The sequence below is a fragment of the Ranitomeya variabilis genome, chromosome 1 (genome assembly GCF_051348905.1).
Source record: "Ranitomeya variabilis isolate aRanVar5 chromosome 1, aRanVar5.hap1, whole genome shotgun sequence".
In the NCBI taxonomy this organism is placed as follows: domain Eukaryota; kingdom Metazoa; phylum Chordata; class Amphibia; order Anura; family Dendrobatidae; genus Ranitomeya; species Ranitomeya variabilis.
The window spans coordinates 563,571,254-563,588,494 of record NC_135232.1 but is presented as its reverse complement, the minus strand read 5'-3'; the positions used below and the strand labels follow the sequence as shown (position 1 = coordinate 563,588,494).

Sequence of the window (17,241 nt, the reverse complement as noted above, 5' to 3'; positions counted from 1 at the left end):
TCCTGGTGAATTCAGAAGGTCCAGCCTCCCCGCATCTGCTGTGTATGTGGCCCTTTACACGGCCATTTGCAGCAGGCTGTACCCAGGTAATACCCTCCATAATATATGCCCTCAGCACTAGATCCCCGGCATGCTTCACGACCGAACTGATCGTTTACAAATGAGAAGAGGAGTTTGCACCATGTTGCACACAAGTATATGATCTATGCCAATGAAGACAAGGGTCACCTGCTGCAGCTGCGCTTCCTATGGCTTGTAGGGTGGAACGGCCACCGCCCAGCTTTTTGATGCCAACTTCTGGGGTCTGGCTTTCAATTTTTTTCTCCACTTTATAGAGTTCACGGATGACTTCTTGATATCGTTCCATGAAAACGAGCTCCCCATGGCTCGGCAAAGACTGCAGATTGAACATTCTGGAGACCTAGGCAACGTTAAATGAAATTAGAAAAAAAAAAAATATATATATATATATATATATATCTGCAAGTTCATAAGTATATCTAACAGTCTGCGCTCTCCCACTTCCTGGCTGTCTCACTGAGTCATTGGCTTACGGTCACAGACATCGCTGTGGCCTAGGGAGCAATATAAGCGTCCCGCTGGTAGGGAGACAAATAAGGTGGCCATGTTATAAAACGACACCCACCTCATGAGCATCGGAGTAGTTTCCTCTCAATATACAAGAAATGAGCAGTGATTCCGGAGGCGACAGCATCATAGGGATCAGGTTGTGTTGCTGCTGCCGGTGTCTCCTGTTGCCCACGTCAGCCCTGGCAGACAGATTACTCGCGGTGCTCTCTGCAACACAAGATCCGGGTGAGTGTATGCACCCAACGGTGTGGACTCTCTGTAGCTGGGTGTGATCGTTACCTGACGTGCTTAGCTCACTACTCGTGCTTTCATTTGCTTTCCTGGATCCCGCTGTGTTAAAATACAAAGCGTTAGACACATAAGACGTGTAAGGTGTTTGGGACCGGAGGTGCAGGCAGATCCATCCAGGGTACTGCTTCTGGTAAGAATCGCACCCGCAAAGGTTCTGCTTTACCAGTCACTACAATATGCACCATCTACTTACATCCCCTGGTTCTCCTACGTCTTTTAAAACTGGAAATTTTGTATGTTCGCATTTGCAATCGGTCTGCAACAAGCTCGTACTCTAGAGAAAAATGGAGAGTAAATGTTAGATAAACCAAAAGTCACATACTGCATGAATTAGGCACTGGATGTGCAATTGCAGTCAGGCAGCTTGTATCCTGAAATGCTGCATTATTTTACCAAAAACATACTTTGAAAACCCATCAGGTGACAAGTCCTAAGCAGGTCCCCTGCGGCTGCTCCCAGTCCCGAACCCTTTGATTGACAGGTCTCTCCTAACGCATGTACAGAGAAATCATACTCAGACAAGTTGGCCAGGGACTAGTCTGAGGCATGTGCCTTGCAGTTGCTCCTAGTCCCAAACCTGTTGACTGAAAGACCTTTCCCTATGTACAAGCCAAGTCAAAGTGTTCGGGACAGTAGAAACCGCAGAGGACCTACCTCAGACTAGTCATACTTCGGATGAAAGCTGTCAGTAAAAGGGATCAGGGCGGGGGAGAAAATGGTTAGGGCTCGGCCTCAGACTAGTCATCCAAGTCACATAGTCCTAGGATTCTCCCTGCCTCGGTCTCTATGACTTGACAGGTCTCTGGCCTCTCTCCTTGCATGTACATAGCAAGAAACCGGTCAGTCAAAGCAATCTGGAAGATGCAAAATCGCAGTAGACCCGGCCCATATACCCCAACAGCTCATTTACTTAAGATTTCTCTGGAACAAAACATCGGATCGCAGATATCAAGGTAACATTTCAAATCAATTTTCTATTACCTAAATGCCCAAACAAACAAAAAAAATATATAAAAAAGTTTAAATCACCCCCCATTTAAAATAAAAAAAATAAATAAACATATTTGTTATTGCCGCATTCAGAATCACCTGATCTGTCAAGATATAAAAATAATTAATCTGATCGGGAAATGGCATAGTGAAAAAAAATAAGTCAAAAAGCCAGAATTAAGTTTTTTGGTCGCCGCAATATTGCATATAATGCAATAACGGGCGATCAAAAGATCGTATTTGCACGAAAATGGTATCAATAAAAGTGTCAGCTCGGCATGCAAAAAATAAGCCATCACCCAACCCAAGATCATGAAAAATGGAGACGCTACGGGTATTGGAAAATGGCGCAATTTCTTTTTAAACAAACTTTGGATTTTTTATTCACCACTTAAATAAAAAAACCTAGACATGTTTGGTGTCTATGAACTCGAAATGACCTGGAGAATCATAATGGCAGGTCAGTTTTAGTATTTGGTGAACATGGTAAAAACAAAAATCCAGAAAACCATTGTGGAATTGCACTTTTTTGCGATTTCACCGCACTTGGAATTTTTTTTTCCCGTTTTCTAGTACATGACATGGCAAAACCAATGATGTCGTTCAAAAGTACAGCTTGTCCCACAAAAATCAAGCCCTAACATGGCCATATTGACGGAAAAATAAAAAAGTTTTGGCTCTGGGAAGGGGAGCGGAAAAAAAAAAAAAAAAAAGGGCTGCGGCGTGAAGGGGTTAATAGCCTAAATTAAGCCCACGGGGGCCATACCTGCATTCCTGTTGCTCATCACCACTTTGTACCTCCATTGGGCTTCGGAAATATATTTGGACAATCGGACCGCTCTGTTCTTGAAGTCTTCTGATGCCGACGTGAAATCGCCTGAGTCTTTAATTAGTTCTACCTGTTCTTTCAACATTTTTAAAAAAGTGTCCAACACGACCTCGTCCGCCAGAAAGCCACTCAACCTTCTGGTGAATTGCTTCAGATCGATATAGTTACATTTCACCAAGTTCCAAAAATTGTTCTGAGAGCTTTCTAGAGAAGCGCTCTGGTCAGCGAGGATGACTCTGCCTTTATGTGGGGGGCTTTCTATAGGAGACACGATCAGTGCAGGTTCCCCTTTCTCCGAGCCACTGTCCAGGCTACCGATACATCCTACCTTCATCTCCAGGTCTTCTTCGCCCTCCTCCACAGCGCAGCTGTCAGGAAGGGACGGCTCGGAGTACAGATCGGCTGCAGATGTAAACATTAAGGAGAAAAAGTTTTCCAGAAGTTCCAGCTTCTGCGGCAAAGGCAGCGGGTACAAGTAATACTGGCACTTGGTAAAATACTGGGAAAAAAGATCTGGATGCTCTGCGAATAAAAGGAAACCGGATGAATTAAAAAAAAACAAAAAAAAAAAACACACAACAGGCTGCATGTGTATTTTTACAATTACGTCCTTGCCTACAGGGCAATTTTTCTTTTCACCATCCCCTTGTACAATTTCACATTTATCCATAGTCACTTTTTTGTAGCTTTGAATGACCCCATTCATATTACTGTACTCAAAAACTTGGAAAAAAAGGCATTTCTGGTGAATTACTGAAAAAAACAAAGCCGAACACTGTATAGACCAGTGGGGCTGGCAATTGGGATCAGGAGGGTTGGACCAGATCATGCATTATGAAGGTGCATAGACTCCATCCCTGCTATAATTTCTCATCCATTGATGGACACCTCTTGCATCACCTGCACTAACTGTGTAATGACGCCATTTTTTTAATTTATTTATTTTTTAAACATTCTTATTTTTGCATTGTGTGGTTATAGAATCCTAGAATGTTATGAAAGGGACCTCCAGGGTCGTCGTGTCCAACCCCCTGCTCAATACAGGAGTCGCTAAACCATCACTGACAGTTGTCTGTCCAGCCTGTGTATATTTATATGGTTCAGCCATCTTATTTACTCTCTCTGCTGTATCATTCTAAGGCTATGTTCACACATTGCGTTATTGTGGCATTTTTTCTTCTGCAGGCAAAACCTGCTCTCTTGGCAGTAAAGAAGCGGTTAACAAAAGCAGGTTTTGCTGCATTTTTTTGCTTCGTATTTGCTGTCTCTAGTGCTTGCCGAAAAAGAATAACGGGTGATCTAAAGAACGTATCTGCACTGAAATGGTATCTTTAAAAACGTCAGCTTGGCTCGCAAAAAATAAGCCGTCACCTGACCCCAGATCATAAAAAATGGAGACGCTACGGGTATCGGAAAATGGCACAATTCTTTTTTTTGTTTTAACCCCTTCATGACCCAGCCTATTTTGGCCTTAATGACCTTGCCATTTTTTGCAATTCTGACCAGTGTCCCTTTTATGAGGTAATAACTCAGGAACGCTTCAACGGATCCTAGCGATTCTGAGATTGTTTTTTCGTGACAAGCGATTCTGAGATTGTTTTTTCGTGACATATTGGGCTTCATGTTAGTGGTAAATTTAGGTCGATAATTTCTGAGTTTATTTGTGAAAAAAACGGAAATTTGGCGAAAATGTTGAAAATTTCACAATTTTCACATTTTGAATTTTTATTCTGTTAAACCAGAGAGTTATGTGACACAAAATAGTTAATAAATAACATTTCCCACATGTCTACTTTACATCAGCACAATTTTGGAAACAAATTTTTTTTTTGCTAGGAAGTTATAAGGGTTAAAATTTGACCAGTGATTTTTCATTTTTACAACAAAATTTACAAAACCATTTTTTTTAGGGACCACCTCACATTTGAAGTCAGTTTGAGGGTTCTATATGGCTGAAAATACCCAAAAGTGACACCATTCTAAAAACTGCACCCCTCAAGGTGCTCAAAACCACATTCAAGAAGTTTATTAACCCTTCAGGTGTTTCACAGCAGCAGAAGCAACATGGAAGGAAAAAATTAACATTTAACTTTTTAGTCACAAAAATGATCTTTTCGCAACAATTCTTTTATTTTCCCAAGGGTAAAAGGAGAAACTGGACCACGAACGTTGTTGTCCAATTTGTCCTGAGTACGCTCATGCCTCATATGTGGGGGTAAACCACTGTTTGGGCGCATGGCAGGGCTCGGAAGGGAAGGAGCGCCATTTGACTTTTTGAATGAAAAATTGGCACCAATCTTTAGCGGACACCATGTCGCGTTTGGAGAGCCCCTGTGTGCCTAAAAATTGGAGCTCCCCCACAAGTGACCCCATTTTGAAAACTAGACCCCCCCAGGGAACTTATCTAGAAGCATAGTGAGCACTTTAAACCCTCAGGTGCTTCACAAATTGATCCGTAAAAATGAAAAAGTACTTTTTTTTTTCACACAAAATTTCTTTTAGCCTCAATTTTTTCATTTTCACATGGGCAATAGGATAAAATGGATCCTAAAATTTGTTGGGCAATTTCTCCTGAGTACACCGATACCTCATATGTGGGGGTAAACCACTGTTTGGGTGCACGGCAAGGCTCGGAAGGGAAGGCGCGCCATTTGACTTTTTGAATGGAAAATTAGCTCCAATCGTTAGCGGAAACCATGTCGCATTTGGAGAGCCCCTGTGTGCCTAAACATTGGCGCTCCCCTACAAGTGACCCCATTTTGGAAACTAGACCTCCCAAGGAACTTATCTAGATGCATAGTGAGCACTTTAAACCCTCAGGTGCTTCACAGAAGTTTATAACGCAGAGCCATGAAAATAAAAAATTATTTTTCTTTCCTCAAAAATGATTTTTAGCCCGGAATTTTTTATTTTCCCAAGGGTAATAGGAGAAATTGGACCCCAAATGTTGTTGTCCAGTTTGTCCTGAGTACGATGATACCCCATATGTGGGGGTAAACCACTGTTTGGGCGCACGGCAGGGCTTGGAAGGGAAGGCACGCCATTTGGCTTTTTGAATGGAAAATTAGCTTCAATCATTAGTGGACACCATGTCGCGTTTGGAGAGCCCCTGTGTGCCTAAACATTGGAGCTCCCGCACAAGTGACCCCATTTTGGAAACTAGACCTCCCAAGGAACTAATCTAGATGTGTGGCGAGCACTTTGAACCTCCAAGTGCTTCACAGAAGTTTATAACGCAGAGCCATGAAAATAAAAAATCATTTTCTGTCCTCAAAAAAGATTTTTTAGCCCACAATTTTTTATTTTCCCAACGGTAACAGGAGAAATTGGACCCCAAAAGTTGTTGTCCAGTTTGTTGTGAGTACACTGATACCCCATATGTGGGGGTATACCACTGTTTGGGTGCACGTCAGGGCTCGGAAGGGAAGTAGTGACGTTTTGGAATGCAGACTTTGATGGAATGGTCTGCGGGCGTCACGTTGCATTTGCAGAGCCCTTGATGTGCCTAAACAGTAGAAACACCCCATAAGTGACCCCATTTTGGAAACTAGACCCCCCCAAGGAACTTATCTAGATGTGTGGTGAGCACTTTCAACCCCCAAGTGCTTCACAGAAGTTTATAACGCAGAGCCGCGAAAATAAAAAATAATTGTTCTTTCCTCAAAAATTATGTTTTAGCAAGTAATTTTTTATTTTCGCAAGGGTAACAGGAGAAATTGGACCCCAATGGTTGTTGCCCAGTTTGTCCTGAGTACGCTGGTACCCCATATGTGGGGGTAAACCACTGTTTGGGCGCACGTCGGGGATTGGAAGGGAGGGAGCACCATTTGACTTTTCGAACGCAAGATTGGCTGGTATCAATGGTGGCGCCATGTTGCGTTTGGAGACCCCTGATGTGCCTAAACAGTGGAAACCCCTCAATTCTAACTTCAACACTAACCCCAACACACCCCTAACCCTAATCCCAACTGTAGCCACAACCCTAATCACAACCCTAACCCCAACACACCCCTAACCACAACCCTAACCCCAACACACCCGTAACCCTAATCCCAACTTTAACCCTAATCCTAAACCTAATCCCAACCCTAACCCTAATCCCAACCCTAACCACAAACTGTAACCCCAAAACACCCCTAACCCTATCCTTAACCCTAACCACAAGCCTAATCTTAACCCTATTTCCAACCCTAGCCCTAATTCCAACCCTAACCCTAAGGCTATGTGCCCACTTTGCGGATTCGTGTGAGATTTTCCGCACCATTTTTGAAAAATCCGCAGGTAAAAGGCACTGCGTTTTACCTGCGGATTTACAGCGGATTTCCAGTGTTTTTTTGTGCGGATTTCACCTGCGGATTCCTATTGAGGAACAGGTGTAAAACACTGCGGAATCCGCACAAAATTAACATGCTGCTGAAAATACAACACAGCGTTTCCGCACGGTATTTTCCGCACCATGGGCATAGCGGATTTGGTTTTCCATAGGTGTACATGGTACTGTAAACCTGATGGAAAACTGCTACGAATTCGCAGCAGCCAATCCGTTGCGGATCCGCGGCCAATCCACTGCGGATCCGCAGCCAAATCCGCACTGTGTGCACATGCCATAACCCTAACCCTACCCCTAACCCTAGTTCTAACCCTAACCCTAGTAGAAAAAGAAAAAAATACATTTTATTTATTTGTATTATTGTCCCTACCTATGGGGGTGATAAAGGGGGGGTCATTTACTATTTTTTTTATTTTCATCACTGTGATAGGCTATATCGCAGTGATCAAAATATATCTGAAACGATATATCTGCGCATGCGCCCGCCATTTTGGAAGATGGCGGCGCCCATGGAGAAGACGGACCGACACCGGGAGGCCCGGTAGGTATGAGGGGGGGGGGGGGGGGGGTGATCGGATCACGGGGGGGGGGGGGGGGGGGAACCGGAGCACAGGGGGAGCAGACAGGACGACGGGGGGGAGCGGACAGGACGACTTAGGGGGGCGGACCACATAACGGAGGACTGGGGAGGAGATCGGTGCGTGTGGGGGGGTACAGATTAGGCTTTCCAGCCATGGCCGATGATATTGCAGCATCGGCCATGGCTGGATTGTAATATTTCACCGTTTTTTGGGTGAAATATTACAAATCGCTCTGATTGGCAGTTTCACTTTCAACAGCCAATCAGAGCGATCGTAGCCACGAGGGGGTGAAGCCACCCCCCCTGGGCTGAAGCACCACTCCCCCTGTCCCTGCAGATCGGGTGAAATTGGAGTTAACCCTTTCACCCGATCTGCAGGGACGCGATCCCTCCATGACGCATATGCTGCGTCACAGGTCGGATTGGCACCGACTTTCATGACGCAGCGTATGCGTCAAAGGTCGGGAAGGGGTTAATACACAAACTTTGGAATTTTTTTTTTTTCACCACTTAAATAAAAAAAGAACCTAGACATGTTTTGTCTCTATGATCTCATAATGACCTGGAGAATCATAATAGCAGGTCAATTTTAAAATTTGGTGAAAAAATAATTAAAAACGTTGTGGAATTGCAATTTTTCACCGCACTTGGAATGTTTTTCTCGTTTTTTGAGTACACGATATGGTAAAACCACTGGTGTGTTTTTGTACCGCAAAAAACAAGCCCTCACATGGCCATATTGACGGAAAAAATTTAAAAGTTATGGCTCTGAGAAGAAGGAGCGAAAAACAAACGCAAAAAAGAAAATGGGCTGCGGCACGAAGGGGTTAATTTTACCTGCTGCTTATATACAAGTTTTTGTTGTTTTTTTTTTTTTAAAGATAGCCAGCAGGCTTTTGCAAATGAATCTGAGAGCAGCATAATATGGGAGAAGAGACCCATATTCCAGCGATGTGTCACTTACTGGGCTGCTTGGTGCAGTTTTGATAGAATCCCTGTTTTTTCTGCTGTAGATAGAGCAGTGCTCAGAAGGCCAAGCTGTGTAGAACACCGCCCACAATGCTGATTGGCTACTTCCTGTACACAGGGTACAGCTGCCAATCAGTGGTGGGGGCGGGGTTACTCAGATTAGCTGGACTGCCTGGCACAGCACACCTTGTCCTGCAGTGATAATTTCCTGCTCATAAAACACAGATTATAATGAAGCTACACCAAGCAGTCCAGTGAGTGACACATAGCTGGAGTCAGACTATCCCTACATTATGCTTTTCTCATATTAAATCTGCTGAGAGATTCCCTTTTGTAATATTTTTTTTATTCATGTTTAATTTATGTTTAGTCCCCTAGAAGACATGAACCTGGAATTGCTTGTGCTATATCCTGCAACGCTAGTTCTTCTGTATTATAAAGCAGCATTAGACTTTTCATACATAGTATAAGTGCTGACATTTTTCTGAAGCTTTTTAAATGCATGGTTTCTGTAAGTGGTCTGTACAAAAATACTTCTAATTATTTCATTTTTGTGATTTTTTTTTGCTGCATTTCCCCTTTATTTGATGTGATTTTGGTGCACATGTCAAGCAGAGTTTACTGCATCAACAGGTGAAATGCTTAAAAAAAAACAAAAAAAAAAAAAAACAACAACGCAATCTTCATTCACACTATGTGGGAACGAACATGGCCTTAGCATTGTAAGTTATTACAGTAGAAGAACTTATGATCTCCTATTAAGCCAAGCCATTGGCTGGGCTTCATGGGAGTACAAAGATGGGGGCCCAAGCAAACCATCAGCACACCATGATCCAAGTGGAGGCTGATGGGTGCCATGTCACTTAAATACCACAGTAAGACTCAGCAGCATTTAAGAGGTTAATCAGGTACCAGATGTATAACACCGCCAGCAGATGCACTGTATGTCCTAAGCCCAATTCATACGCACGCACCCGAGTGTCCCTCACCTGAGCTCTTTCCATGCTCGCTGTCATCCAGTGTGCTGTTATCCTGCCTTGCAGAGTAATCTTTGCACTGGGCATGACTAGGGGCAGTGACGCACAGTGCATAGATGGCGTACTTCATGGCACAGAATGCTTGAAACGTAATTATGTTCCAGTGCAGCATCTGCTCGCGTACATCTTCATGTTCTTGGTATCCTGAGAATGAAAATATAAAAGTCTGTCATTTGTAAAAGAAAAAAAAACAAAAATCGATTTCTGGATCATATCGTAAAATTTTTCTTCATAGAAAACACAGGCAACCTAGGAGGCTGACACCAAGCAAAAAAAAAAAATTAATCAGCCCCTCCTCAGACGTATACATCCACCGACAGGCACAAAGCTAGTCAGTTAGTGAAAAAAGCTGTAGGACGTTTCTTCCCAGGCTAGCATCAGCCCAAGCACATGTATGAACCCTGTAGAAACTCGAACATGTGCAGATAGGACCAAGTCACGGTCTTGCAAATGAGAGGCAGAAGCCAGGTGGCTAAAAGTCCAGGATTCCCCACATCCCGGTTGGAGAGAGACCTTACAACCGGAGGGTGTTGTCAGTATTTAACACGATATGCCTACAGTATAGCTGAGCGGGCGATGGTAGATTTGGAAGCAAGAAGACCATTACGATAACCCTCAGGCATGACGAACAAGGCGTCAGAATGAAGCAGTTCTTGAAAGGTAGAAATTTAGGGCTCTGACCAGGTCCAGCTTGTGAAAAGTTTTTAAAAGAAGATGAACTGGTGATTCGCATAAAGAAGGCAGAATAATTTTCTCATTAATGTGGAAGGAGAAAACCACCATAGGAAGGGACAGGTCTGAGAACCACCTTGTCCTGATGGAGAATGACAAACAGAGCGGCAAGAGAGCTGTCAGCTTAGAATCTCTTTTGATGGATGTGATGGCTATCAAAAAGGCAACCTTCCATGAAAGAAGAGAAGACGGAATGTCCTGAATGGGTTCGAAATGTGGTTGCTGAAGAACGCATAGGACTAGATTAAGATCCCACGGGTCTACCGGAGTACGATATGGAGGTGCCAGGCGAACAACTTCCTAGAGGAAGGAAGATCTTGACCTGGGACGAGAAGCCAAATTTTGTTGAAAGAGCATTGAAAGCGCAGAGACCTGACCCTTAAGAGTACTGAGAGAAAGCCCAGAGTCGAGGTCTGACTGGAAAAAATAGAGGATGGATGGAAGGGAAAAAGACATTGTCTTCACATTATCACTCAGCTCCTAATGAAAAAAGGCCTTCCAATAACGGTAATAATTGCGCGAGGACACGGGTTTTCTTGCGCTTATTGCCTGTACGACCTGGGATGAGAAACCCGTTTCCCTCAGAACAGTTGATTCAACAGCCATGCCATTAAATTCAGAGGCCGAAAAACTGGTGGAAGAGGGGACCTTGTGAGGGTAGGTCTGGAAGTTTCTAGGGAACGTCTGTGAGCAGATTGACTAACTCTGTGTACCAGGCACTTTTGGGCCAGTTTGGGGCCAACAGGATTACTTGAACTCCCTCCACCTTCATTTTCTTGACGACTCTCAGGATCAACGGGAGAGGAGGACAGAGGCAAGGGAGCTAGAATTGAGACCATGGAATGACCTAGCAGACCGCCAGGGGGTCACGAGAACAACAAACAACAAAGGGAGGCAACCTGTATGTCATTTGAGACGTCATTAGGTCGACATCAGAGATGCCTCATCTGACAGATTTGGTGTACGTTCTAGGGCCTGCTCCAGGAACTGTGACACCCTGGTTAGGTCAGAAACTGATTGAGTAATAGCAACAGCCCACTCAGGAGGAGGGACTGTGACCTTGTTCAGGGTGGTTCCTGTTATGCAAGTATGATGGAAAAGCTGCAGGGCTGGCAGAAGGCCACTTCTTTTTTCAGAATGCACAGGCATAATGAGTGAAAGTGGGGGAGGGATGGGAGTGAGGCTCCCTAGGCCTGGGCATATGTGAGGGCCTGAAGCTACCGCTGCAGAGGGCCAAGATGAAGCCTGGACAGAGCCTATCCGCACTGATCTGCTGGAGTTGCGGGCAGAGAATGAAGCTGCTGTGTCCCCCAGAGCTGTGGCTGGAAGCTGCTTAGACAGAGCCGGAGTGCGAAAGAAGCAAGAGCCGATCCCGAGCAATACACACTGCAGGATCCCATAGAAATGAGCAGAGAGATCCTATATGCAAAAAAAGGCGCGCATGCAAGGCCTCGCCCACTGATTGGCAGGCCTGCCGATGGCGTGGAATGCCCAGTAAGTAAAGGGCCCTGTGATAGGCCAAGAAGAGCATGAGGATACTGGAGGGGGCGTGGACCAGCCAACAAGGGAAGGAAAGACGAACTCTCTCATTGGGGAAAAAATGCGCGAGCAGGAAGCTGCACAGTGATTGGCTGGGGGGGGGGTGCAATAGCAAGTAACCACAATCTTCCTCTTGGCCCGCTCCGAGGAGAGGGCTGGGGTGGGGAAAAGCTTTGGACCAACCACCTGGAATCGCCCTGAAACACCCTGAGGTGCCAAGGGATAAGGCCCTGCCATGCAGATCCGAGAGTAGATGATGTGGATGATGCCGCACTGTTCTCTCCGTGTGTGGGAAACGGGGTGAGAAATTACACCCTGTTACCCTGTAGAAGCGAACCTGAAATAAAAAGGGGGAAAAGGGGTAAAGATTAATAAAACACAACAGGATAGTTTGTGGATTAAGTCTGCGCTGCCACAATAATACAGATTTGAATGTAATGAAAAACTCTGGTGGTTTATTCAACGCGTTTCAAGGTCTATCTGTCCCCTTCATCAGGAAAATACCACAAAAACAACAGATGTCTTTGTGGTAATTTCCTGATGAAGGGGTCAGATAAACCTTGAAGCGCATTGAATAAACCACCAGAGTCTTTCCATTACATTCAAATCTGTATTATTGAGGCAGCGCGGACTTAATCCACACTAGCCTGTACAACGTCTCTGAGAAGGTCGCGTGGGCGGCCCGTGGATCTGCAGCAGCCGATACGCACATGCTTTTGCTTTACACCATCAGGTGAGCATCTCACGGTTTTAAAAACCGCACTTAATCTGAGGATCAGACCCTATATGAGCTTTTTGTCTCCCTAATCTACTAAAATACAACAGGGTGACCTGAAAAGGAAAAGACGAGTATGGAATCAGATCCAGGTCTGTCTCCTACTAACAAGAAGCTAAAACCTACAAGCTTTGTGCCAGTCAGCAGGTATAGACTGCTAAGGAGCCAATTATTTTTGTCAGCCTCCTAGAGACAGCAGCATATAGTCATGGTTACCTGTGTCCCGAAGCGATAAAGAAATATATATTGTCTTTATTCGCCCTCCCCGGGTCCAATGCTGACAGTCAATCTGAGAGCTCAGAGGTTCTGCCCAAGTTAACAGCACTAGCTGCTGAGCCCACCAATTGGCTGCAGCGCTGTCGACATGACCTAATGCTGCAGACAATAACAGACCGAGACCTAGTGTTGTACCTTGGGAGGGAGAGTAAAGAACTTTTTTTTTCTTTTCTTTTTAAACCCTTTACACATACTACAATACACTTCTACTGCCAAGTACTGTGCTGCACCTTCCTCGTCCGGGTGTCCTCTGCGCAGAAGTTTCAGAACTTCGTCTTCATTAAGCAGTGGCAGGTTGGTGAGATGATGAAGAATATACAGGGCAGAACGGCTGTCCAGGGTACACAAGTGATGCAACACATCTTTTCTGGGAATCTCTTGTCTGCATCACAAAAGAAAACAAGTTAAAGCTCTAATACAACCCCTGACAAAAATTATGGAATCACCGACCTCGGAGAATGTTCATTCAGTTTAATTTTGTAGAAAAAAAAAAAAGCAGATCACAGACATGGCACAAAACTAAAGTCATTTCAAATGGCAACTTTCTGGCTGTAAGAAACACTAAAAGAAATCAAGAACAAAAAATGTGGTAGTCAGTAATGGTTACTTTTTTTAACCAAGCATAGGGAAAAAATTATGGAGTCACTTAATTCTGAGGAAAAAATTATGGAACCACCCTGTAAATTTTCATACTCAAAAATAACACCTGCATCAAATTAGATCTGATCGTTAGTCTGCATCTAAAAAGGAGTGATCACACCTTGAAGAGCTGTTGCACCAAGTGGGCTTACATGAATCATGGCTCCAACACGAGAAATATCAATTGAAACAAAGGAGAGGATTATCAAACTCTTAAAAGAGGGTAAATCACGCAATGTTGCAAAAGATGTTGGTTGTTCACAGTCAGCTGTGTCTAAAATCTGGACCAAATACAAACAACAACATGGGAAGGTTGTTAAAGGCAAACATACTGGTAGACCAAGGAAGACATCAAAGCATCAAGACCGGTGTAACAGGCCAAATTAACCCCCTGCCAAGAATATACCCGGGGTTAAAGTAGCCTAGGCCAGATTATACCCCGGGTATATTCTGGCCTAGCCCAAACTATACCCCGGGGTATAAATTGGACTAATCCAGTTTATACCCCTCCAGATCAGAATATACCCCAGCTACTGTAGATCAGATTGTTCAGGCTTTTGAGAACCATTGAGTGACATTCTTAATAACGGGGCCCCAGGCAGCACCCAGGGCCCCAGGCAGCACACAGGGGCCCCAGGCAGAGCACAGGGGCCGCAGGCAGAGCACAGGGGCCCCAGGCAGAGCACAGGGGCCCCAGGCAGAGCACAGGGGCCCCAGGCAGAGCACAGGGGCCCCAGGCAGAGCACAGGGGCCCCAGGCAGCGGACAGGAGCCCCAGGCAGCGCACAGGAGCCCCAGGCAGCGCACAGGACCCCAGGCAGCCCACAGGGCTCCAGGCAGCCCACAGGGCTCCAGGCAGCAAACAGGGGCCCCAGGCAGCAAACAGGGGCCCCAGGCAGCGCACAGGGCCCCAGGCAGTGCAAAGGGCCCAAGGTAGCGCACAAGGGCCCCAGGCAATGTACAGGGCCCCAGACAGAACACGGGGCCCCAGACAGAGCACGGGGCTCCAGGCAGCGCACGGGGCCCCAGGCAGCAAACAGGGGCCCCAGGCAGCAAACAGGGGCCCCAGGCAGCGCACGGGGCTCCAGGCAGCAAACAGGGGCCCCAGGCAGCAAACAGGGGCCCCAGGCAGCAAACAGGGGCCCCAGGCAGCAAACAGGGACGCCAGGCAGCGCACAGGGCCCCAGGCAGCACGCAGGGCTCCAGGCAGCACACGGGGCCCCAGGCAGCACACGGAGTGGCAGAGAGTGCACAAGGGAGGGGGAAGAGACAGCGTGCAAGGGGGGAAGAGACAGCGCGCAGGGCCCCTGTGACCTGTCTCTGCCCCCTGTGCGCTGTCTGGGATCCCATGTGAGCTGTTTGGGACCCCCTGTGTGATGTCTGTGGCCCCGTTCTTGAGTATATTAAAGATCACATTTTTCATGCTTATGAGAACCATTGAGTGATGTACTCAAGAACGGCGCCCCAGACATCGCACAGGGGCCCCAGACATCGCACATCGGCCATAGACATCTTATGCTAGTTTCACATCTGCGCACGGCTGTGTACATTCTTAGTGAAGCCCCGCCCACTGCTGCGCCCGCCAGTTAAGCTCCGCCCAGGTACACATGCGGCCTGCGTACCCTATCTTTATCATTGGGTACGCAGGCCCTGCGGATGTTTGCGTTTGCATGCGTTGTTTTGACGATTCGGTGAACGCAAGAAAATCCAACTTGTTGCCTTCGCCGCGGGTTGCAGCACCGTCAAAAGAACGTGGGCGGAGCTTAACCGGCGGGGCACAGCAGTGGTCAAGGCTTCACTGAGAGCGTACGCATGCGCACGACTGTACGCAAATGTGAAACTAGCCTTACAGGATTGAGTGATATACTCAAGAGCAGGGCCCCAGACATCGCAAAGGGCTCCCAGATAGCGTACAGTGGGTCCCAGATAGCACACAGGGTGTCCCAGACAGCACACAGAGGACATGCGCTCTATTTCCCCCCTTGCGCGCTCTTACCCCCTTGCTCACTGTCTCTGCCCCCTGTGCGTTATCTGGGACCCCCTGTGGGCTGCCTGGGGCTCCTGTGGGCTGCCTGGGGCCCCTGTGCGCTGCCTGAGGCCCCTGTGCGCTGCCTGAGGCCCCTCTATGCTGTCTGGGGCCCTGTGTGCTGCCTTGAGCCCATGTGCGCTGCCTGGGGCCCCGTGCACTTCCTGTGGCCCCGTGCACTTCCTGTGGCCCCTGTGATCTTCCTGGGGCCCCTCTGTGCTGCCTGGGGCCCCTCTGTGCTGCCTGTTGCCCTGTGCGCTGCCTGGGGCCCCTGTGCTCTTCCTGGGGCCCCGCTGTGCTGCCTGGGGCCCTGTGTGCTGCCTGGGGCCCCTGTGCTCTTCCTGGGGCCCCTCTGTGTTGCCTGGGGCACCTCTGTGCTGCCTGGGGCACCTCTGTGCTGCCTGTTGCCCTGTGCGCTGCCTGGGGCCCCTGTGCTCTTGCTGGGGCCCCTCTATGCTGCCTGGGGCCCTGTGTGCTGCCTTGGGCCCCTGTGCGCTGCCTGTTGCCCTGTGCGCTGCCTGGGGCCCCTGTGCTCTTGCTAGGGCCCCTCTGTGCTGCCTGGGGCCCCGTGTGCTGCCTTGGGCCCCTGTGCGCTGCCTGGGGCCCCGTGCGCTGCCCGAGGCCCCTGTGCGCTGCCTGAGGCCCCTGTGCTCTTCCTGGGGCCCCTCTATGCTGTCTGGGGCCCTGTGTGCTGCCTTGAGCCCATGTGCGCTGCCTGGGGCCCCGTGCACTTCCTGTGGCCCCGTGCACTTCCTGTGGCCCCTGTGATCTTCCTGGGGCCCCTCTGTGCTGCCTGTTGCCCTGTGCGCTGCCTGGGGCCCCTGTGCTCTTCCTGGGGCCCCGCTGTGCTGCCTGGGACCCCTGTGCTCTTCCTGGGGCCCCACTGTGCTGCCTGGGGCACCTCTGTGCTGCCTGGGGCACCTCTGTGCTGCCTGTTGCCCTGTGCGCTGCCTGGGGCCCCTGTGCTCTTGCTGGGGCCCCTCTATGCTGCCTGGGGCCCTGTGTGCTGCCTTGGGCCCCTGTGCGCTGCCTGTTGCCCTGTGCGCTGCCTGGGGCCCCTGTGCTCTTGCTAGGGCCCCTCTGTGCTGCCTGGGGCCCCGTGTGCTGCCTTGGGCCCCTGTGCGCTGCCTGGGGCCCCGTGCGCTGCCCTGGCCCCGTGTGCTGCCTGGGGCCCCTGTGTGCTGCCTGGGGCCCCTGGTGCTGCCTGAGGCCCTTGTGCGCTGCCTGGGGCTCTGTGTGCTGCCTGGGGCCCCGTTTGCTGCCTGGGGCTCCGTTATTGATTATATCCCTCAATGGTTCTCAAAAGGCTGAAAAATCTGATCTACAGCAGCTGGGGTATATTCTGATCTGGAGGGGTATAATCTGGACTAGTCCAATTTGTACCCCGGGGTATAGTTTGGGCTAGGCCAGAATATACCCGGGGTATAATCTGGCCTAGGCCACTTTAACCCTGGGTATATTCTGGGCGGGGGTATATTCTGGGCGGGGGGTTAATCTGGCCTGTTACACCGGAAACTTAAAGCAATAGGTCTCCAAAACAGGAAATGCACAACAAAAACAAATGAGGAACGAATGGGTGGAAACTAAAGTCAAAATCTGTGACCAAACTGTGAGAAACCGCCTAAAGGAAATGGGATT

The 17,241-nt window shown here is 47.9% G+C and overlaps 1 protein-coding gene across 2 annotated transcripts in view; it reads right to left on the bottom strand.

Annotated features, from left to right (window-relative positions):
* The window catches only part of ZFYVE26 (zinc finger FYVE-type containing 26), a 373,042-nt gene that overhangs the window by 142,094 nt on the left and 213,707 nt on the right, over window positions 1–17,241 (bottom strand). For both annotated transcript variants that reach the window (XM_077256962.1, XM_077256969.1), the window contains 7 exons: window positions 13,170–13,321; window positions 9,570–9,761; window positions 2,639–3,223; window positions 1,076–1,156; window positions 871–921; window positions 647–798; window positions 229–421 (listed from right to left, as the gene is read on the bottom strand). In XM_077256962.1, coding sequence (XP_077113077.1) covers window positions 229–421; window positions 647–798; window positions 871–921; window positions 1,076–1,156; window positions 2,639–3,223; window positions 9,570–9,761; window positions 13,170–13,321 — 1,406 coding nt within the window. The remainder of the gene's footprint in view (window positions 1–228; window positions 422–646; window positions 799–870; window positions 922–1,075; window positions 1,157–2,638; window positions 3,224–9,569; window positions 9,762–13,169; window positions 13,322–17,241) is intronic.